General features: G+C 32.3%; 1 protein-coding gene across 1 annotated transcript in view; it reads right to left on the bottom strand.

Moving 5' to 3' along the window:
• Nucleotides 1–1,812: 1,812 nt before the first annotated feature.
• Nucleotides 1,813–25,472, bottom strand: part of LOC114327654 (guanylate cyclase soluble subunit beta-1) — a 48,432-nt gene continuing 24,772 nt past the window's right edge. The window contains exons 7-13 of the mRNA XM_050662883.1: nt 22,615–22,769; nt 17,530–17,741; nt 16,973–17,143; nt 14,783–15,020; nt 14,038–14,175; nt 11,097–11,254; nt 1,813–3,234 (exon numbers count right to left, since the gene is read on the bottom strand). Of these exons, the coding sequence (XP_050518840.1) occupies nt 3,114–3,234; nt 11,097–11,254; nt 14,038–14,175; nt 14,783–15,020; nt 16,973–17,143; nt 17,530–17,741; nt 22,615–22,769 (1,193 nt within the window). The 3' untranslated portion in view covers nt 1,813–3,113. The remainder of the gene's footprint in view (nt 3,235–11,096; nt 11,255–14,037; nt 14,176–14,782; nt 15,021–16,972; nt 17,144–17,529; nt 17,742–22,614; nt 22,770–25,472) is intronic.

A 25,472-nucleotide genomic window follows, 5' to 3' on the forward strand; every position in this document is an offset into this window, starting at 1 on the left:
TAGAAGTTTTCAGGGTTGTTCGTCGTTCGTCCCTCAGAAATAATGTAATCTTTCATGATGCGTTTAAATTTTTTTTAATTCTTATTAGTTTTCTCAGGATTTGAAAAAAAAAAATAATACATTTAAAACACATTGAACATTTTGATCAGCGACATGTTACGCCTATGGCCTTAAGGGTTACAATAAAATAAGACTATTTGGCTTTTCAATGAACAGCTCAAAATAAAATTATTTGGAATTTTTATGACTTTCTTTTATTAAAAAGGCATTTATTTATCTCAGGGCCAGTTCGAAAAAACATGTGGTACCAAGCTGCTAGTTCACTCGAAAATATGTACCACAATACAAAAAGTTAGTATTGCTGTATATTCGTTGGTATTTCTTTAAAATTTATCTTAGGGCCAGTTCGAAAAAACATGTGGTACCAAGCTGCTAGTTCACTCGAAAATATGTACCACAATACAAAAAGTTAGTATTGCTGTATATTCGTTGGTATTTCTTTAAAATTCAAAACTAACCATAGGGTTATTAGACCTGGATCCCGCGTACCAAAAAAAGGTGATTAATAGCAAGCTGAAAATTTGTTAATAGCTTAACGGTGTCTAGTCGGACAAACTTTGATATACGGGAACACTGGAACAGGGGACGTTTTAATTGTGGAACAGTTTAAAAAGTTGGAGCGTCAGATTACGAAAACGTCCCATGTATTTTGTCGGTCAGAACATCCAATTGATTTGTTACCCTTTCATTAAACTCTCATGCAAAAATCAGACTGCTATTTCTAACCAACATGATTCCTGTCATTTGACATGTTCTTCGTGTTCCACTCATTAAAATGCCCAGTTGGTGATAAACACCAGTCTGATTTTTGCATGAGAGTTTAATGAAATGGTAACAAATCAATTGGAAGTGCTGTCCGACAAAATACATGGAACGTTTACGTAGTCTGACGTTCCAAATTTTTAACCTTTTCCACAATTAAAACTTCTTCTGTTCCAGTGTTCCCATACATCAAAGTTTGTCTGACTAGACAACGTTAAGCTATTAACGAATTTTCAGCTTGCTATTAATCAACTTTTTTTTTGGTACGCGGGATCCAGGTCTATATGGTTTTATATCTACAATTTAAATTTTTTTCGGATACAGGCTACAAATGTGGGGTTTAAATTAAAAAAAAATTAATGTATAAATATGCATTAAGCTTTCTTAATAATTATCCTAACTGGCGCGTTTATTGGGTTTTATTTGTCTGTCTGCGGTTTAAATATCGTATCAGCCAATACCTTTCTATGTTTATTGAAATTTGTAAAAAAAAAATTTTGGACCTTGTTGGGAGGGGGGAGGGGAATTTCCCCTACCCCTCCCCCCCACCCGCCGTTCTCATTTAAAATTGAAAATAAACACGTTGCGTAATATTCAAACATTTCAAACTGTTTGAAGATGTTTGAATTCAAGTCAAACCTAAAGATATCGAAATCAAGTCAAGTCAAACTTTTTTATACAAAAAGTTTGATTTTCAAGTCAAGTCAAGTTTGTTGAGTAAAATCAAACTAGTTTGACTTGATGCATCTCTACTACCTATGCCTAATTATTAGCATTGTGGAAACTTGTTAAAGTTTCTCCTAGATATTCCACTTGAAAAATAGCTCCAAGTAATTTTTAGATTTTTAATTGCTTCGAATCTTGGGGTCTAATATCATTTATTTTTCAGAGGTATTCTTACTAATTTTAGAAATACCTTCGTAAACTATAATTTTATTTCGTTGGTTTAAAATGTGAAAAAAACCGACAATACAGACTAAAACACGACAATAGTTGTACATCAATTTTATTGCTTTAATAAAATATTAATTAGAATATTCACAACAAGTAACATGCAATAAAATGTGGTAGATATCGTTATGCCTCGTGTATTTTCCGGACCGCAGTTTTCACTCTCCAGTTTCAAATAACGAAGATATTGCAACAGTGGAAGAATGCTAACGCTGCTGTCATTCGCTCATCCGGAAGAAAAGTGTCACAATTCAAAAAAACAACTTTTTTCAGGAAAAAAAAATGGATTTTTATATCTTATTTACATGTCAGTTTTAAATGGCAAATGCCAAAATTTATAATTTAAAAATAAAGAATTTGGATAAGTGAATATTTCTAATAATTGTGTAAGAAACAAAACCAAAAAATATGATAAATGGTTTAACAAGAAAAAAAAAATAAACATTTTGGGTTATGTCACTTTTTCGCGGAAACGCCAAAAATACCTAGGACACTTCTCTAAAAACAACGGTTTTCGTGATAAATAAACCATACGTTCACTTCGAACGTCATCGTCAGAGCATAACTGAAAAGTATCATTGTTCATTTTACCGCCAAATGAATAGTGACACTACCACTATCTACGAAGTTGGAAGTAAACATCTATGTGACACTTTTCCTGGTAAAAGTATAGGATTTTTGGAGTCGATTTAACGAACAAGATAACTGGAATTATGCATTTTTTGAGTTGTGTCACTCTTCTTTCGGATGAGCGATGTGGTATCGTTATGCCTCGTGTATTTTCCGTACCGCAGTTTTAACTCTCCAGTTTCAAATACCGAAGATATTGCAATAGTGGAAGAATGCTAACGCTGCTGTCATTCGCTCATCCGAAAGAAAAGTGTCACAACTCAAAAAAAAAACTTCAGAGTAGACAAAAATACAGTTTGAAACGGTAACTGCTAAAATTTATAAATTAATAACGAAGAAAAAAGTGAACATACAAAAAAAGATCAACATTTTGAGTTATGTCACTTTTATTTTAAAATATTGGTCACTTTTCCGTCGAAACGCCAAAAATACCTAGGACACTTCACGAAATGCAACGGTTTTTTCGTGATAAATAACCGGAATAAAAATATTCATTTTACCGCCAAATAAAATAATGACACTACCGCCATCTTACGAAGTTGGAGTAAACATCTATGTGTCATTTTTCCTGGAAAAAGTATAGGATTTTTGGAGTCAATTTAACAAGATAGGTAACTGGAATTATCCATTTTTTGAGTTGCATCACTTTTCTTCCGGTTGAGCGATATAGTTAAACCATCCGGCTATATTCTTATCGTGTAAATATTTGTTTAGGTATTGGTTCTGGTGAGAAGATATACGTCCATCGGTTCTGATTTGCCTTTCATTGTCACTGGGCCTCTGTAGTCAAAGTGGAATTGCTCGTCAAAATTTTCTTCTTGACATAAAATGCTGAAAAATACAATTCTAGTTTAATGCTACCCTGATACTCTTACACCACAGTCAAGGAAGAAAAAAAGCTGAAAAAGTCGTATAGCTGATTTTGCTTTGTTTTTTAAACAATCTTAAAAAGAATTTTACTGCTGTCAGAAAACAGAAAAACAATGTTTATCTACTCTATCTCATATTTTGTATAAGTTTTTAGTTTGTGAAAACTGTCATTATAGATAGCAGTGCGTGAAGGACTTAAAGTGTGCGTGAAGTAACAATGTATTTTAAATGGGATTTACTTTTTCGCACTGTTTTTTGACACACTTCATATAATCAAATATCCTTAACTATCGCGTTGTCATGGTGATGACATGTGAGCAATAAATTACAACAAAAGTTTTGACAGTTTTGTGGTTTGAAAGAAGTTAGAATTTTTAAATGTCAAAGTTCTAAAAATGTGGAATAGAAATGTATTCCAGTTACGAAGAGTTACAGTTTTTTTATTTGTTTATCGTAGATAAGATATTGTATGAGACTCTGCGTGAATATCGGAGTATATAGGAGTATGTATATCGGAGGTAGACAATGCAGTGAAGCATGGAAATTCATTAACAATATAAAAGTCGATAAAAAATCCTACAACCCAATACAGCTAATACCAACAAAAAAATGGATAGATCATTATAAGAATCTACTTACCTAAGAAAGAACAGAATACAAAGATCAAGCTCAAAATGAAATAAGTATAGAAGGCGAACAAGTACTAATTGATGTAGCAGTAGTGACTAAAACAGTAAAACAGCTTAAAAATGGAAAATCCCCCGGCCCCGGCGGAATATCAGCAGAATTGATAAAAAACGGAACACAAAAATTGTTTAGATCTCTTGCATACATATTCACAAAGTACGTCAATGGAGAAAGCATCCCAGAAGAATGGAAAACAGCTTTCATAACATCGATATATAAAAAGGTAACAAATTAGACTGCAATAACTACCGAGGGCTATCAGTAACGAGTAAGGTAAGTAGGATCTATGGAAGAATAATCAGAGATATGATCGAAGACGGATACAAAAACCAAGAGGAAGAGGAGCAGAGCGGGTTTCGAGCTGGTAGATCTTGCACAGACAACGTGTTCTGCTTGAAACAAATTCTAGAGAAGAAACTAGCACGGAATATATCAACACACCTTACATTCATAGATTTAGAAAAGGCATATGATAACATACCTATCTCGAAACTATCGCAGGTACTCCAGGAAACTTCAATCAATCATACACTCATAAAGGCTGTTCAGAATATATACAACCAACATGATAAAAATTAGGCAACAGAATAAAATTAGGCAACAGAATATCGAAACCATTCAGAGTCAATAAAGGCCTACGACAGGGGTGCTGCACATCACCGACACTTTTTAAAATCTACATTGGTAAAGCTCTCCACCAGTGGAAATCGAAATGCAAAGGAATGGGCATACAGATGGACGATGATACTTGTTTGTATACCCTCCAATTTGCCGATGATCAAGTAATATGTGCAAATGACAAAGAGGATCTCGAGTACATGATACGAAAATTGAATGAGGAATTTGAAAAATGGGGTTTGATAATGAACATGGAAAAGACGGTGTACCTCTGCGTAGGAGAGGAAACTACTGATCTGCAACTGGAAAACAATAAAACGATGTGAAGACTGTAAATACCTGAGAATAAATTTTAACAAAGAAAGAACGGATGATGCAGAGATGAACAATATAATAAATAAAGCTAGAAAATTAATTAAATCTCTGAATGGAATATTATGGAGTACTGAAATAGGAAAACAAAAAAATTGAGAATATATGACACAATGATAAAAAGCACACTGTTGTACGGATCTGAAACTTGGCGTCTGAAAACATCAAATAAGGAAAATAGAAGCCACGGAAATGGATGCACTAAGAAGAGCAGCTAGAAAAACGAAACTTGATAGGGTTCGAAACAACACAATTAAGGAAGAAATGGGTCTAAAAGAAACTGTGACCGACTGCATAGATAGAAAACAGCTTATATGGTATGGGCATGTTCAAAGAATGTCAGACGAAAGCCTACCACAGAAAGTAGCAAAATGGATACCACCGGAACACAGGAAACGAGGAAGACCAAAGAAATCGTGGATGGAAGGAGTTCGAAGATCAATGGTCGCTCGTGCTCTAAACATCGCGTGCGTTCGCAAAAAGCATACTTCACGAACTGTTTCATAAATAACTATTATTTGACAAATAAACATTGCTTTTCGCTTAAATTAAATGTTCAAACTTCAAAGAGGCAGGTGGTTGGCGGGAGCTGGTTTGAACATCGAATTTAAGCGAAAAACAATGCTTATTTTTCAAATAAACATTTTTGTTTTGTTTCCTGACAATAGTATTTTGAATTAAATAAATACTCCGTTACTCCCTGAGACTCAATAGCAGAGATCATTGCCAAGAATTCTTTAAAAAATTTAAGATATTAACTCTTCCTTCTTTGTTTGTTTTTGAATCCGTTTGTTTAATCCGCAAACATGCATCAGAAGGTCCAGAGAGACCCACTCATAACTATCCCCTTAGAAACGTGGATCATAATCTTTATCTGCCAACCCCACGGTCTGAGCTGGTTAAGTGCTCTATACTATACAATTCGAGAAAAATGTACAATCACCTGCCATCTAACATCAAATCTATTGCAGCATTTCCCGCTTTTCGCAAGGCCTTGAAAGCTTATTTGCTGGAGAAAGCTTTTTATACAGTGAATGACTTTTTTATAAACGATTTGAATTCAGCAAATTGACTTGTAGGATTATTACTTTCGAGTACTTGTGTACATATTTGCAGCGGCATAGAACTTTTTATTTACTTTCCCTTTCCCCTTTCCTCGTTTGCCTTCTTTTTGCTCTGACGTTGTATACATATTGTTTGCAAAATTTTTAATTTTTTAATGTGTACTTAATAACTGTAAAATTATATTAAGTAGTATAACTCACGCCATTTACTTGGTGTCTGTTTCTGTTTTTGTTTTGTTTGTAGTTTTTTACTATTTTTTGTTTTTTATTGTATTTTTTATTTTGTATAAGCTTTGTCCACAAATTGTTAAAATTTTTTGACAATAAAGCATACCTTTTAAATACTTCTTTTTTTGTCAATTAATTTAATTTAAAAAAAAAATTTTCGGGCACTGTGTATAAACAATGATGTTAATATTTATATTACTGAATACAAAATTGAATACCCTTTCAAATGAGCTATCACACAACCCCTAGTCTCATTTAAAAAAAATCATCGATTATGTCATCACGTTCATATAGATGACGTCACTCGTACGAAATATATACCAAAATATCGTAATTTAAAAATAAAAATCGACCTGTTTCGGGATTTTTCCTTACAGTCGCCGGTTTACGAAATATCGAATTTATTCCAGACATTTGCACCATACTGTATATCAATAAAATACCGGATACATTTCAAAATCGAATATAATAAAATCTGAATGTACATACGATTGAAGCAAAACCATTAGAAACTAGGAAATAAACAAAATCTTAAACAACATACCTAATCACTGGTAGAACGTGCCAGATAATCGTTATTAGCAATAAATTATCAATTATTATATTCGTAACAGACTTTGTTTTTATGATATAACAATATATTTTTTTCTTTAATTTACCGTCCATATTTGGCGTGATAACTTTTACTGAACATGCACTTTTTAGGCAAAGAAAACGATATTAAAATTAATAAATGATTATGTAAACCATGTTTAATTTTTTATTTTACTGTCGTATAGGTATTATTATTGGTAAATGGTTGTAAAATCCATATTATTATACTCGAACTCTTATATAACAAATAATGAAATCTAGAAAAATTGCTCTTGGAAATTTTCGTTAAAAAATCTGTAAAATTGGGATATTAGTTTCTTTTAATAACCATTTACGTGTTTCTTAAGCGTGTTCTCTTTCTTTAAACCTGACCCCCCGGAGGGACAGTAGTGGTCGACGTGATGTTGTTAATGTCGTATGTACTTATATTCAAATTAGATCAGGGCGCATCTGTAAAAATATTAGTACATTTGGATGTTGAGAGGTGACTCATATTTTTTTGGAGAAATTGCTTGAAAATAACTCATATAATAATATTTGAGTTATCCTCCAACTTAAAAAGGTCCGGAACATTATTTAAATAATCAAAATGTCACAAAATAAAGGAAAAATTCGATTTTTTTCTTCGTTTTTTGATTATAACTTTAAAAGTGTTCATTTTCGAGAAAAGTTGCACTAACATAAAAGGTACGTAGTTAAATTTTACACAATATAGGATTGGTTAAAATTTTTAAAATTTGTCACCCTTGTTGCAAAATAGCAATTATTTTCGAAAACAACATAAAAAAACAAGTATTCGCATTTTACGTTCTTCAACCATTTATGTTACACATGGGAGCTTCATATTTTACCCAGAAAAACTTTATGATATAATAAAACATACTGTAAATTTCATTAAGATCGGTTTAACAGATTTTGCAAAATAAATTCTTAAAAAAAAATGCATTTTTTCAAAATGTTACAGGACTGAAAATAAAGCAGATCGCAAGTTGAAATTTTTTTACGTATAGAAAAATACTGCTCCTTTCATTTGCAACTTGCAAAGTTAAAATTGGTTAACTACCACGGCGTCAGGAATTTTTTTAAATAAAATTAATTTTTGATGCTACGCGCAGGACAACAGATATGTTTGCTCTGATTGGGCATTCCAATGACCTTTGATAACGATTGATAAATTTTAATTTTTAGTGCATTTCGATATAAATAAATACATGTGTTAATTGCAAAATAAAAATACGTACTCTGTCCTTTGCAAATAATACTTTTTTAACAAAAACTTTCTTTGTTCATACATTTTAACTTAGAGAATACAAATTTATTATTTTTAAACATATTATGCAATTGTTTAAACAATATTTCACAAACAATAATCAAATTAGTTTGATTTTTGTGGAATTAAAATATTGAAACACAACAAAATGAAGAGTAAGAAAATAATATATTAGATAACGATTGGTAGAAATTTTTGACAGGTCATTGGAATGTCTAATCAGAGCAAACGCATCCGCTGTCCTGCGCGTAGCACCAAAAATGAATGTTTATTTAAAAAAATTCCTGACGCCGTGGTAGTTAACCGATTTTAATTTTGCATATTGCAAATAAAAGGAACAGTATTCTTCTATATGTAAAAAAATTAACTTGCTCTCTGCTTTATTTTCAGTCATAAAACATTTTGAAAAAATGTATTTTTTTTGCGAAAGCTGGATTTTAAAATTTATTTTGCAAAATCTATTGAACCGATCTTAATGAAATTTACAGTATTGTTTGACTGTTTCATAAAGTTTTTCTGGGTGAAATATGAAGGTCCTAAAAGTAGCACAAATGGTTGACAAACGTAAAATGCGAATAGTTGTATTTTTATGATTTTTTCGCAATTATTGCTATTTTGCAAAAAGCGTGACAATTTTTAAAATTTTTAACCAATCCTATATTGTAGAAAATTCAATTAGGCAACTTTTATGTCAGTGCCACTTTTCTCGGAAACTTTTGAAGTTATAAATAAAAAACGAAGAAAAAATCGAATTTTCCCTTCATTTTTTGACATTTTGATTATTTAAACAATGTTCCGGACCTTTTTGAGTAATAGGATAACTCAAACATTATTATTTGAGTTATTTTCAAGCAATTTCTGCAAAAAAATTTGAGTCACCTCTCAACGTCCATCTCAAAACAGATGCGCCCTGGACTAAATTCCGTCTCAAAAGATCTCTATCTCTGGATATTTCTTTTAAAGCATACATAGATCGTTTGCATATTCCCGTTATTTGGTCGATCCTTCTCGTTGAAGACCTTCCTCGTGATCCTCTGTCTTCTACCTCTCCTTGTATAATAAGTCCAAAATATTTTAATTCTTGGAGATAGACTTTGCTTGAGAGCCGTTTGCTGACAGCAAGCTCATTTAAAATTGAGTTATTTATCCTGTGGTCGTAGGTTAAGTCTATGGTTCTTCTTTTTCTTCTTATATTTGTTGTAGTTCTGCCAATCTGTTAATTCCAGCGTTGAAATATTTCTTGAGATGTAGACTGTTAGCTATCTCTTAATCTTTTTGGTGGTCTCTCGGTGGATGCTTACCTGCTGGTTTTCCTTATAGCGCAATTCTTGGTAGCCTGTGCTCCTCCAATCTTTTTACATGACTAAGGCATTTTCTTCGTCTTTGCCTACCCCATCTTACTACATCTTGCACGCCACGTTGTTAACTAATGATGTTATTTTGTATTTTGTATTCTAAAGTCTATGGTTAAGTGTGTATTATACATAATTTCATTTTCAATTTCTTACTTCTTAAAACAATGACTATTTATCATTATTTATTTATTGACAAAAAAAATCCATTATTTATTACCAACAGAGCACCAACATAAAACGTAATGCAGATAAGGTACCTTCTTGTCTTATTTATTTTTCATTTCCTGTTCTGTTTCCATTAATACACTGGATTTTTCCATCGAATTGTGAAATTTTTTATTATTCTCATATTTTCATGGACAAATGTTATTTTGGACTAAAAAAGCTAAAGAATAGAAATTTAGTCAAAAAAATCAAACTTACAATATAAAGAAGACTACCAGTGCTGGTATATAGACCAGAAATATGGAGCATCACCAAAACATATATTATGCATAATGCCTGCTCATCTTCGAAAGAAAGATATTAAGAGGAACAATGGATGCAATATGTGAGAAGAGCAAATGAAAGCTACCCACTCAGACGTACCCTATTATCCCAATCAGTGGGAGACAGGGGTAGGGGTAGATCAGCACATGAAATGGAGATATATTGTGGACTGTGGACGAAGATGCAAGGAAAAACAGCGTAGTAAAATGGGTGCAATCTCTGAGAAGAGCAATTATAAACTACCCACCCAGACGAACCCTATTAACGCTATCAGTAGGAAATAGAAGTAGGGGTAGTCCAAGATTGAAATCAAGGGATATTGTGGACGAACACGCAAGGAAGACCGATGCAGCAAATTGATAATAGTTAGCGATAAACAGAAACGAGTAGTGAAATAGACTGGGGAAGGTCTGGGCTCACCTATGGTTGTAGTACCACTGATACTTAGATACATGGACCATCTCCAAAAGAAATGCTTACTCTCTGCTGGTATTCGAAAGAAAGATACTAAAAGAAATAATGGGTGAAATGTATCAGAAGATCAAATGCAAAATACTCACCTAAACAAACCGTATTACCTCTATCAGTAGTAAATATGAGTGGGGGCAAATCAAGGATATTGTGAACGAAGATGCAATTAAGATTGGAAGATCCTTGTATTCTTTTCTTCGTATTTTAGACCTTCACTAGTGACCAGTCATCTTTCTTAATACATTGATAAACAAGAATAGCTATATATAATATGCAGTTTATAGCGTCCTGCACCTTCCGGTTCCCAGTTTTCATTCTTGTCTAGCGTCCCACTCTCCTGGTTGTGGATTTCTTTCTGGCATTGCTTGACTCTGACAAGCCATGTTGTTTTCGATCTTCCTCGGGTTTTTGCTCAGGTGGCTGCTAATCCAATATTAACTTCAGTAGGCGATGGTCTGTCATTTTCTGTATATGTCCCTACCAAATAAGCTGTTTCGCTGTATTTCTTCTTTGATGGTGGTTGTTCTGCCCATGATTTGTCTTATTCTTTCATTTGGTACGTGCATCATTCTAGATACACCTGCTGATCTGCGCCAAAAATCCATTTCCAGAACAAGAAGTTTTTATTCGGTTCTCTTAGTGAGACAGAATAACAATTTTTAATTCAATACTTACTTATAGACATCTTGAGTTACATTAATCTTTCCAGGTTGTCCCGTGGTTTCCGTTCGGCTGGTTAGATTGACTGTATTTCCATATAAACAAAATCGCGGCATTCTCTGCCCAATGACACCTGTCACAACTTCTCCACAATGAAGTCCTATTGTTATTCTCTAAAAAAATAAATTAATAATAGTCAGCATCATCAGACAAAGATGTATCTATACTTGTTAGTGGAGTCACTGAAGGTTTTCACCTCCGAATTCGTTGAACCTCCATCGATTTTCATGAAAATTGGTGAGTAATTAGAGGATACCTCAAGGAACAAAGGTGATATAATGCCAACTTGCGCTTGTGGATGCCACCCCTTCTCGGGGGTGAAAATTATTTTATTAAAAATAATACCATAAATCGATAGAGGGACAAATTATAAGCAAAATTTGTTATATCAAGTTATTAATATAAATCAACACTTTTTGAGTTATTAAAGACCAAAAATTTTATTTTTTCGTAAAAAAATGCATGTTTTAAATCGGTTTTTCACGTATAATTTAAAGACTATAAGCGTTTACAAAATAGTTATTATTACTGAAATTGATGATAATAAAAAAATGAATACATTCCTCACTTAAAGAACTAAACTAATGTTAGTTCAAAGTGAGTTATTGGCAATTGAATGTCTATTTTTTTTTGGACGAGTACTTTTCGAATTTTTTAGGAAAAAGTGAAAAATAAAACATACGCCATTTCCACAAAAATTAAAATTTATAATAATCCTTACAGTAAATTCTTTATATTAGCATAAGTAATGATTTCAATAATTTTGACCGGTTTAGAATGCATTTTTTTTGAAAAAAAGGTATAATTAAAAAAAATCATAATTTTTAAAATTATTGTAATTTTCATATTATTTTGATAACAACTCCAAAAATACCCAATATACGTAAAAAATGATACATACCCAAATTTTAGTTTATTCTGTGCCAAATATTTCACCTGTTTTACTATTTCTATAGGGTAATAAATAACCGAGACAGAAACGTTTAAATCTTAAATTTTGCTGTGGAAACCATGCTACCGGGGCCATTTAACCTTTTATTTAAAAAAAAAAGTGAGAGGTCTAAAATATTAAATTAAAGAGTGCATAAATTTTAATGCTATCAACATGAGCGGGGGCTCATTTAATAGATATTTTTAAGTACTTTGACAAATGTTAAATAAGTTTATGTTATAAAATGCATCATTTACCCGTTATTTCAGCTTGAGTACTTAGATTTTTTTCCTCCCCGAAAGAAATATACAGGGTGTAGCAAAAATACAGGTCATAAATTAAATCACATATTCTGGGACCAAAAATAGTTCGATTGAACCTAACTTATATTAGTACAAATATGCATACAAAAAAAGTTATAGCCCTTCGAAGTTACAAAATGAAAATCGATTTTTTCCGATATATCGAAAACTATTACAGATTTTTTTAATGAAAATGGACATGTGGTATTCTTATGGCAGGAACATCTTAAAAAGAAATTATAGTGAAATTTGTGAACCCCATAAAAATTTTATGGGGTTTTGTTCACTTGAACCCCCCAAACTTTTGCGTACGTTCCAATTAAATTATTATCGTAGCACCATTAGCTAAACACAATATTTTTAAAACTTTTTTTCCTCTTAGTACCTACTTTTTCGAAAAGCTAGTTTTTATCGAGATATTTTGAATATTTGTCAAATCCACCACATATTTGTATATTGACAAGAGACCTGGTAGTAATATGAAAATTTATTTATAAATTACAGTTTGAGATATATTTTGAACTATATTATAAAATAAGCCATATCTAGATAAGAGGTGTCTTATCGAAAAAAGACTAAGAGGCAAAAAAGTTTTAAAAACATTGTGTTTAACTAATGGTACCGCAATAATAGTTTAATTGGAACGTACACAAACATTTGGTGGACTTAAAAGCACAAAACCCCCATAAAATTTTTATGTAAATATATTAAAAAAGAAGCCGCAACTCTATTAAAACTGGTTTATCAAAAAAATACCAAGAGGCAAAAAAGTTTCAAAAACATTGTGTTTAACTTATGGTACCACACCAATAATTTAATTGGAGCGTACATAAAAGTTTGGGGGGTTTAAGGGAACAAAACCCCCATAAATTTTTTATGGGGTGCACAAATTTTACTATAATTTCTTTTTAAGATGTTCCTGCCATAAGAATGCCACATGGCCATTTTCGATAAAAAATATATAATAGTTTTCGATATATTGGAAAAAATCAATTTTCATTTTGTAACTTCAAAGGGCTATAACTTTTTTTGTAAGCATATTTGTACTAAGGTAAGTTAGGTTCAATCGAACTATTTTTGGTCCCAGAATATATGGTTTAATTTATGACCTGTATTTTTGTTACACCCTGTATATTCAATTACCTATTACTCACTTTTAGTTAACACTAAAAGGTTATTCTAGTAAAGGATTTATTTCATTTTTTATTAGTTTCAATTTTGGTAATATTAACTTTTTAGCAAAATCTTATAGTTTTTGAGTTATTGATGAAAATCGGTTAAAAACATGCATTTTTCTCAAGAAAAATTAAAATCTTTGATCTTCAATAACTCAAAAAGTTTTGATTTATTTTAATAACTTAATATAACAAATTTTGCTTAGAATTTGTCCCTCTATCGAATTATGGGGTTATTTTCAATAAAATAATTTTCACCCCCGAGAAGGGGTGGCATCCACCTCCAGGGTAAAAGCGCAAGTTGGCACCATGTCACCTTTGTTCATTGAGATATCCTCTAACCACTCACCCATTTTCATGAAAATCTATGGAGGTTCAACTAAATCGGAGGTAATAGCTCATATCCACCTCCAGTGACTGCACTATGTGCAATTTTATTAATGTGAGTGGTAATTGGTCTCTTCAGTGAATTTTTCTTGCTAACTTACCACTGCTTCATCCTCAAAAAATACAGTTTGACTCCTGTCCATCATATCTAATGCCAGTTTAGCGATATTTTTTGCGTGAGTACTACAAGGTTCTGGAATCCCACTGACAGCCATATATTTATCACCCACAGTTTCAACCTTCAAATAAAAAATTGTTAAGAACGTACAAAAAAATTACACGAAAAGAAATACTCACAACTCGTCTAACCTGCCATTCTGTGACACCTGTTTCGCTATTTTTAGCTCTTCAGACAGAACTTTCTGGTAAAGACGAAGTAAAGAGAATATCCTTTCGTATATTGGTGGTTATTATAATTGGACGTTATACACAGTTATAATAGTATTCAAATGATCAAATGATTTTCTCTCTCTCTCTCTCTGTCTCTCTCTCTCTCCTATGGCGCTACAGCCCAAGTAGGGTCCTTGCCTCCCCCAGCATCCGCCTCAAAGTATCTTTGTCTCTGGCTGCTCTCCTCCAGTTGTCGTCCGTCAATATCTCTTTAGCATTGGTTTTCACTTCGTCTATCCACCTCTTCCTTGGCCTTCCTACTGGCCTACCATAGTTCCACTAAGCGTTCTACTAGGTGTTCTGTCGTTATCCATTCTTATAAGGTGACATGCCGTTGATGATTTTTAATGATTTTAGCGATAGTGAATATGGACAATCGTTTGCTTCTTATAAGTGACTGTTTAGCAACCATAAAAGAAGACTATAATAGTACTATCCAACGTACTATCGACTTACCTTATAAATGTTGGGATTTACTGTTGAATCAGTAAGATCGTCGAACTTGGTATATAATTCATTCAACAACCTGACAATTTTCATAGCACCTTTTGAGTCTGAGTTTCTAGCACAATACTCAGAGAATGCAACGATTCCTGAGAACAGAATGGTGGCACATTCGTATCTTCTTGCAGGTACTGGTCTTTTATGTCGCAATTCGTTGGCAACTGTTATTGGTAACACTGAATATAACAATCTAAAAAGGAGAGCATTATGACGAAAGTTTGTATGAACTATTTAAAATACATCAGATATAACGAACTGCATTATTTAAAATGCACAGTAACAGTTATAAAAATTTGTAAGATAAAGGGATGTAAAAGCGTCATCATTAAAGACATGCCTTTCTTCGATAGAATTTTTACATGAAATGATTTGCGTCTTAAGATTTCTGAAATATACAGTTTTATACAGAACCTGTATCTTGCTTATGACTGGATCTGCAAAATATGTTTTTACTTCCATACAAACTGTAATCAAGAAACGCCTGCATCTTTCGTAATTTACATATTAATTCTACAGCGAATTATTCACTTTTGGACTTATTTTGAATTAATTTTATACATTTTATTATCTAATTGTAAAAGCATTTGTAAAGTTAGTATTTATTTTCATTCAAAATATTTGAAACTTTGAAAAAACGTTCGTACTTGTACCCCTTTGCTTTAAATTTTGCACTTATTTCTCTTTGCCACTTAATACTTTGTCACATTTTAATATGCAATATCATACAGGCAAAGGAATACAAGTGTAGTTATACCTGTTTGCCGCAAACTCTTTTTTAAATATTGAATGGGTTGCATATGTGAGTCCATATTAAATGTAGTAATGAAACACAGACTTACTCAAAATCATTTAATTATACTTTGACGACCGGTTTCGATCTCTACATTATACAGATCATCTTCAGGTCGGCGTTACAAGTAGTTAAATGATGCCGTTACAAGGGATGCGTTGCCACTTAGTTGTTATCATTATTCCCTCTGTCATTATTCCCTCTTAATAACACAAAATCCAAACTTCAATTTAAGAAATAAAAAATAAGATATTCAGTGAATTGGGGAAATGTAGTGCTACCTCCAATTTTTTATCAATAATTGTTATGTCTTTGTGCTTTTTAATCCTGTGTGTTATGTATTAATTTATTTATTTATTTTTAAAAAATATTCTCAAGTAAGTGCCAACACCCTACCAATATCTTTTCTTTTCTTTGAACTTATTCCTTTAAACAATAGCTCAAACAAAATAACCCTGGTTTTTCTGATCTTTTTATTATTTACTTTTACAGTTCTTAACCAATCTTTTTGATAATTTTTACTACTTTTTCATTTAATTAGCTTTCTTTCTTATAATTTCTATGCAGTTCATAGATTTCAAAGTGTCTGGCACCTACTAGTTTATTAAATTTATGACATCCCTTAGTCATTTGACCGGGAACAAGACATTATAATTCAAGTTAATTATTAAAATAATTTCCTATTTGTCATTTCCTATGCTTTGACCTCTGCCCGTATCGTAAAACATCTACGAGCTAAGACCATCACATTTGTACAAGTGTCTACAATAAGATTTTCATACCTGGCTACATTCAATACACAACCACTTGAGCATTGTCTTTCTCCATTCTAACAAGACATCACCAGTTTCACAGCACGCATCTTCCTTCAGGATCCTTTCCAAATTCAAAAATTTACTTTGTTTTGACCTGCGTAACATGTCTGTTTGCCGTATAACCCTACCAGCAAACCAATCAGCATAAGTTGGACGAATTAATATGATAACAACTAAGTGGCAACGCATCCCTTGTAACGGCATCATTTAACTACTTGTAACGCCGACCTGAAGATGATCTGTATAATGTAGAGATCGAAACCGGTCGTCAAAGTATAATTAAATGATTGTGAGTAAGTCTGTGTTTCATTACTACATTCTTTTTTAAATATTTCGTAAGTAATCAAACTAGAACCTGCGATATGTCGCCACCAGTAGTTTAATTCACCTGTATCTCTTTGCCACTAAATTTTTAGTACTATCTAGTAGATATTATTTTGTGCACTTAACTCAGTTTATAATATTTTGTCACTTGTACCCCTTAGCATCTAATCCCCTCAATTAAAATAAACATTAAAAGAAAATAAATGAACCTACCTATCAGTTTTAATTTTTTCAGTATCCAGTTCCCTGTAGGTTTGTTGAAGTTTATCAGTGAGAAATTCCAAATTTCGTGTTAGTTTGTAATCAGCTTCGAACTGTTCAGACATCAGTACTAAATCTCTAGTAGCGTCGTGAAGAGGAATGTCACTGATGTAAAGTCCTCTTCTACAATAAATACGGACGATAAGAATTATTGTTGTACATTTACAATTTTGATTGGGAATAAACCACAATATTAGTTAGAAATTAAATTTATTTGACGTTTCCACTTCCACTTCGGAAATCATTATCAATAAATAATTATACTTACCACAGTTTGTAGGGTTTTTCACTACTCAAAAACTTATAAATTAATGTCGTGTTCCATTTCGGCAAAAACTAGAATGGGATAGAAATAGGATAGATAAAGACGTCAAATAAATTTAATTTCTAACTAATACTCTGTGGCTTATTCCAAATAAAAATAGTAAATTTTCATAAGATGCCACAAGAAAATAGCTTCAGAACAATATTGTTGAACATATTTTAAATATTAATAAGTAAATACTGACCTTGTTAAATCGTCCAAACTCACCACACTGGGATAACAGAGAAACACTATTAGATCGGTCTCGGGGACGTACAACATTTGACCCTTGAGTCTCAAACTTCTGTATTCAGGAGATGCATTAACTTGCATAACTCCAGTTCTGGTTTTAAGAACGTATATTGTGTTAATATGGGACAAGATGTTTTCAAAAGTTAAGTCCAAATGAGGTCTGACCTATAACATAATAATTATTTATTAAAAATCCTTTACAAAAGGTATATTTATATTAAAAACGACCCTTTTGGGATATTGCACATAACATTTTCGGAATGACAGTTCCATCATCAGTACTGTCTTTTTCTCTCTTACCCCAACAGTTGGCATTGTTCAGTGTCGGCTTAGAAGCCTTCGAAGATAGAGGTCCCGGTAGCTGTTACCGCCAATGTGAAAATCATGCTGTGATCTTCTTCTTCTTACGGTGCCTTATCCTTAAGGACGTTGGTCAGTACATTTGCCCATTTAATTTTGTTTGCAGCCGCCCAGAATAGTTCTACGGAGGTCGTATTCGTCCATTGTGGTAGGTTTTTAAGTAAAGAGTTGCGTTTTCTTCCTGATCTCCTTTTGTTATTGATTTTGCCTTCGATTATAAATAATTGGAGCAGTTCATGCTTTTGATTTCTTATGATGTGACGAAAATATTGTGATTTCCGTTCTTTTGTTAGAAGCATAAGTTCCCTTTCCTTATTCATTCTCCGCAAGACTTTCGCATTTGTCGTATGGCTCATGTAGGATATTCTGAGCGTTTTACGGTAACACCAGAGTTCGAATGCTTGGATTTTTTTGTGATGCTTCTGTCATTGTCCAGGCTTCAACACCATAGAGCAAGGGGGAGAAAACATAGCATTTAAGTATTCTAGTTCTCAATGCGATATTCAGCTGGCGGCTGCATAGATACGTGTTCCGTCGGCATTGACCTTCACCCTTCTGTTTTGGTGCTTGCTGATGACCATCGTTTATGTCTTCTTTGTATTGAATTTCATTCCAAATTCTCTACAGGCTGTCGCTACTCGGTCCATTAGACGTTACAGTGCCTCAGAATTATCTGCCAGAATGACAGTGTCATCAGCATATCGCAGGTATCCATTTTGCATTTAAAAACATATTACAGCATGAATTTCAAATTGGCGATAACATCGACCGGGACCTCCATCTTCGAAGGCTGTTAGGCCGACGTTGAGCAATGCAGCAAGGCAAAACTGGTGGGGTAAGAGAGAGGAAGGGTTGATGTGTAAGGCAGTGTTGCCAGATTTCTCCCAACACGTCGCACTCTTTCTCAGCGGTATAGGGAACTTTTTTTGCTAATGATTCTCGTATTTTAGCTCTAAACCTTCAAGGCCTACTGAGCTTTGTAAATAATATTATTTTTGTGGATATTCAAGCTATTATAGTGCTTCAAAAAGTTTGCCTGCACTAAAATGTGTAGAATTAAAAAAATGTTAGTGATAAATTCATTTTGTCCTGTACATATAAGCAAACATATCTTCGTATTTAAAGCATTATTTGAAAGAAACCGTTTTGCTGCTATTAAATTAAATAATTTTTTTATCTTTCCCATAATTCAACGTAACAATAATTAAAGTATCGTATTAATTATTTTAACATCAATTGTTTTCTCCGGAGTTTCTTCAACTCATGTAACGGTTATTTTGCGGACATTTGCACCGTGTTTTTCTGTTAGATTTTTATTAATAATTGTCGTTTTATGGTAAAGATGATGGTATGCGGTACAATTAAAAATAATACTTTTTCTCATGGAATATCTGGAGCTAATTTAATACTAAACTTCGTAAAATTATAAATTTCTATCAAGTAACGAGGATATAAAAAAGTCGAATAGTTGATTTTAGTAGGGGAGGAAAGTATGCTAAATTTGCAGTTACTCGAGCGTTATGGGGACCTATTGGATTGTGAAGATTAGGTCCTAAAACCAAAAAAAGTTAAGTAAAGTTTTCCATTTTAGTGAAGACTTTGTATTATTTAATTAAATTTTCCATTTCCAACAACAGTTTTTTCCGATTATAGCGCTATCTATCCATAATTCAAAAAAATGTCTCGAATAAAAGTTACTAATTTTTACGTAAGGAATCCAAATCTGAAATAAAAAATTGGGGTCCTAGTTAATATTTCAAAGTAACCCCCCACCCCACCTCCGTTAGGGGTCACGTTTGGTGTTATTCGATAGATTTTTGAAAAATATTGAATACGTGTATTTTGCAGTTTTTCGATCTAATGTTTATTTTGCGAAATATCGCGGTGTTTCTTTTTAAAATTTTAAATTTACCCCCTCCCCCCACCTCCTCTCCGTGGGGGTCGTGTTTTATATCATTCGATAGATTTTAAAAATATTTTGAACACTTATTTTTTAGTTTTTCGATCTGACGTTTATTTCTCGAAATATTCGCTTTTTTCTTCTGATACTTTGTTTAACACATTTCCTTACGCTCCGCTCAAACCGTTAGATTTTTGAAATGTACACTGTTCTGTATGTACTTACCTTATCTTAATCTGACGATTTTGAGTTTTTCAAAGGATAGATTTTCTTTCGCCCCCCCCCCCCTTAACGAACTTCCCTGTATTGAGATCGTATATGTGGTAGGGGTACATACTGCAAAAATCCCTGCTTGGGCTCCCCTACCATTTTTAATTATAAATTTTTTCTTTTTTTTTTAATAACTTTGAAAATTTTATCTATTAATGAATTTTTACCATAAAACCGTAAACAAATTTTATCTTGTTCTTTTTCTTCTTATTTTTTTTCCTCTTTATAAGCAATTAGCAGCATACGCATAAGCAATTAGCAGCATATATAAGACGGACATACAGTCCGTCTAATTTACTTACCGTTGCACGTCATCATCTAAGTTAACATTGTTGCCCAATTACAAAAATTCTTGAATTCATTTTAAATCAAATACATCACACAATTTTTTCGGAAGTGGATTATACAGCAAAACAAATTAATATTCAATGTAAATAAATAAAAACTTTAGAAATAGAAAACAATAATTAAGTTATAATCTTACGTTAAAGTACATAATAAAAACAGTAAATATAATGAAACAAATATTTATAGTAAACAATATAAACAAATATGAAGTTCATCACCGCAACTGTCAAATATATGTTACCAATTTATACCAAAATATCACCTTCGTTCGATTATAGTTACAGTGTATTCCGAACAAATGTGCTTCATAAAAACGCTCTATATTCCATTTATACAAATTAAATGAAACATATTATTGTGTATTTCTTTAAGTTACCATTAATAGAAATCTTTAAATATTATTTCTACGCGTATATAATATAATATGTCTAGTGGCTGTAATGCCAGTGTACTCGGCAAAGTGATTCTAAAAAAGAACACACCTACCGCCTAAATATTTCGTGTTGGTATCATGTGACGTCACGCACTATGACGCAGATGACGTGCAACGCTAAGTAAATTAGATGGAGTATAAGTGACTTTATGTTCCGACTTAATTCTTCTGAATTAAGCCTAATTGGTTTGGTGAATGCCCTTGTATTCTCAGTATTTATATACGGAGCAGAGACTTGGACTCTTCGCGCATGTGAGCGCCAAAAAATTGATGCCTTTGAGATGTGGTGCTTGAGAAGAATGCTGCGCATACCTTGGACAGCTCATAGGACAAACGTTTCCATTCTAAAGCAACTCAAGATTTAAAAAAGGCTGTCCACAATATGTCTGCAACGAATACTGCAATTCTTTTATCACGTGGTTCGCAGAGGTGACGACAGTTTGGAGAGATTAATTGTTTCTAGAAACGTTTCGGGAAGAAGATCAAGAGGAATATGACCAACTAGATGATCCGACCAAATAAAGAATTCAGCTGGAAACTAATTTTGCGAAGCTCTTAGAGCAGCTGAAGATAGAGACCAATGAAGAAACATTGTTAGGAATATTGGAAGAAATCACGATCCTCAGTAATGGGAAAACGACATGAGAGAGAGAAAGAGAGAGAGAAAGAGAGAAAGAGAGAAAGAGAGAGAGAGAGTTAATTCTTCTGATGAATTCACAATTCATAATACGATAAAACTTGCCTTAAGCACGGATTTAGATGATGCTGTATATAAGCGGTTTACTCAAAAGAGATCCCGGGGAGAACCTATTTCTCCTCCCTAGATTCCAGGGAGTTTTAGCTTTGTTGCATATAGTTTGTGATGACAAGCGACAGCGAAAATCAAATTTCATATTTTTTAATCCATTCTGAAATACTTTGCCAGACACATGGTTAAAAACACGTAACCCAGCCGCTCATAAACGGGTAGAATTTCTTCGACAGAAGAAAATTAAAGATTTTTTAACGTTTAAAAAATCTTTATTTTGTTGCAAATACAGCACTTTTTTGTTTAATTTCTATCCTATTTGCCAATAAAGATATAAATAAGGCTTTCATTCGCGTATGGATAAATAGTATTGCCATATCAAAGCAGTTCGATTATCCGAAAAAATCGATTTTTCGAACACCCCTGTCCCCCATTTAGTTCGGATAATCGACGCTCTACTGTATATGGTATACATCCAACTACAGGAAAACTTTTTCCTTGTGGAGAGTATTTTTACTTCTTTGTTTTCCATTCTGTATCCTCTTTTTTTGTTGATACTTTTGATGATTTCATTCATGATTAAATTGAAGAGCATAGGGCTCAATGAGTCCTCCTATCTTATTCCGCTGCCTATGTGTACGGTGTAATAGAAAGGCATACTACCATATCAGTCCCACCGGCATTGAGTATAGAGAGGGTCAGCAGTGGGGCACCCAACTGACGTAACGTTTGCTAAGAACACGTGCCGGTTGTTCGCCGATGGAAATGAGGGGGTTTTCGTGGGCAGATAGTTGCATTCGCACGGTTAACTTGCTCGTGTGTCCCATAGGGTAGCAGGCGGGTGTCTGGTCTTGCTGATCGGACTGAATCCCACACACCAGAGGAGAGGGCAGTGCCCCAGGCTTTTCTTGGGATACTGCTGCCTCCTTTGGTGGTCTTACGAAGAGTTCCTCCTCAAAAAAAAGGAATAGGTACTTACCGGGTCCAATATGTCCGTTATTCTACATCCAGTTGAACTCACTTTTGGAATTATTCTTGCTACTGAGAATCCCGTCTGAACGATCTTCATCTCAGCATCAAACATTATATGAAAGGGAAAGATCCTACAGAATGTTGCTGGGCTAACTTTTGGTTCTAAAATCAAACAAGTAAGAAAACAACCATCAACATGTAGTACATGTAAACCAGGGCGCATCTGTAAAAATATTAGTACATTTGGATCTTGAGAGGTGACACATATTTTTTTTACAGAAACTGCTTGGAAATAACTCATATAATAATAAAAATAAAAAAGATCAAGGCAGGTTTTGTTTATCATATAATAATATTTGAGTTATCCTCCCACTCAAAAAGGTCCGGAACATTGTTTAAATAATCAAATTATCAAAAAATGAAGGAAAAATTCGATTTTTTTCTTGGTTTTTTGATTATAACTTCAAAAGTATTTATTTTCGAGAAAAATTGTATCGACATAAAAGTTGCATAATTAATTTTCCTACAGTATAAGACTGGTTAAAAATTTTTAAAATTGTCACCCTTGTTGCAAAATAGCAATAATTGAGAAAAAACCATAAAAAACATTTTACGTTTTTTAACCATTTATGCTACACTTAGGACCGTCATATTTTACCCAGAAAAATGTTGTAATGTAATAAAACAACACTGTAAATTTCATTAAGATCGGTTTAATACATTTTGAAAAATAAATTTTGAAATCCAGCTTTCGCAAAAAAATTCATTTTTTCAAAATGTTGCAGGACTGATAATAAAGCAGACAGCAAGTTGAATTTTTGTTACATATAGAATGATACTGTACCTTTCATTTACAATTTAAAAAAATTAAAATCGGTTAACTACTACAGCATCAGGAATTTTTTAAATAAACATTAATTTTTGGTGCTACGCGCAGGACAGCGGATACGTTTGCTCTGATTGGTCATTCGAATGACCTTTGATAATGATTAATAAATTTTAATTTGTAGTACATTTCGATAAAAAAAAGGAATTTGTTTATTGCAAAATAAAAACACATACTTTTTTAGCAAAAAAAGTACACTTTCTTTGTTCATATATTTTAACTTAGAGAATAAAAGTTTATTATTTTTAAACAAATGCAATTGTTTCAACAATATTTCACAAACAATAATAAAATTAGTTTGATTTTAGTGGAATTAAAATATTAAAATACAACAAAATATAGAGTTAGAAAATAATATATTATATAAAGATTTAAAGAAATTTTGGTGGAAATCAACTTGTGTGAATCGAGCACCGCTGTCCTGCGCGTAGCACCAAAAATTAATGTTTATTTAAAAAAATTTCTGACGCCATGGTAGTTAACCGATTTTAATTTTACAAATTGGAAATGAAAGGAACAGTATTCTTCTACATGTAAAAAAAAATTCAACTTGCTATCTGCTTCATTTTCAGTCCTGCAACATTTTGAAAAATAATTTGATGATGATGAACCTGGATTTCAAAATTTATTTTGCAAAATCTATTGAACCAATCTTAATCAAATTTACAGTATTGTTTTATTATGTCATATAAAGTTATTTTGGGTAAAATATGAAGGTCCTAAGTGTAGCATAAATGGTTTTTTTTTTGAAAAATGGCTTTGTCAGAGCCAATTAGCCAGACTTGTTTCTGATTGATTGCAGATTTATAGTCATAAATTTCTTATAACATAAGTACATTCTACAATTTTATTTTTATAGATACATTGGTACATTGTGTAGCTTTTTTTTATTTTGTTTTTTTTTAATTATTTTACTGTTTTTTTTTATATATATTTTAATTTGTGCGAAATACTTTTTTTACTTCTTTTTTTATTCTTTTTTATTTTTGTTCCTTTTTTTTTTTTTTGTTTATTATTTTTTTTTGTTATTATTTTATTTTGTGTTTTTTTAATATTATTTTTTTTAATTTTTTCAAACCACATTAACATAGTATGCCTATTTATTACATATTACGTTTACAACTTGTATTTACATAATTTAACATGTTTATAAATGAGATGAAGAATTTCCATATCATTTGTAAATATTAAAGTATTTAGGTTTATTGGGAAAAACATTCTAAATTTTTTAATTCCTTATAAAGGTCGTTTATGTTATTTATGTTTAAATGACATTCTAATATGACATGTGTTAGATCTCCAATTTTGCCACAAGTACAATTGGGAGTATCTGCCAAGCCGATTCTATGCATGTAAGATGGTAGCATAAATGGTTGAAAATCGTAAAATGCAAATACTTGTTTTTTTATGTTTTTTTCGCAATTATTGCTAGTTTGCAATAAGTTTGGCAACTTTTAACATTTTTCACCAATCCTATATTGTAGGAAATTTAATTACGCAACGTTTAGGTTAGTGCAAGTTTTCTCTGAAGTGAATACTTTTAAAGTTATAATCAAAAAACGAAAAAAGAAATCGAATGTTTCCTTCATTTTTTGACATTTTGATTATTTAAACAATGTTCCGGACCTTTTTGAGTGGGAGGATAACTCAATTATTATTAGATGTGTTAATTCCAAGCAATTTCTACAAAAAAATATGAGTCACCTCTTAACGTCCATCTTAAAACAGATCCGCCCTGGACTAATGTACTGTGGCTACTATTACATGGAAATACACTATTAACTGGTTGATTACAATTTTTTGCTTTCCTTTAAATGAGTTAATGAAAGTAATATAATAAAAACTCAGTTAAATCCCTCTTGTTTATTTTTGTAATAAATGTCCTGGAGACTAATGTGCCAGTAATATAATAAACCTCAAAGTTAAATCTCATTTGCTTATATGTAGTATATTTTAGTGTTTTTAAAAGTTATGAAGTA

Source organism: Diabrotica virgifera, chromosome 9, assembly GCF_917563875.1.
Source record: "Diabrotica virgifera virgifera chromosome 9, PGI_DIABVI_V3a".
Lineage (NCBI taxonomy): Eukaryota > Metazoa > Arthropoda > Insecta > Coleoptera > Chrysomelidae > Diabrotica > Diabrotica virgifera.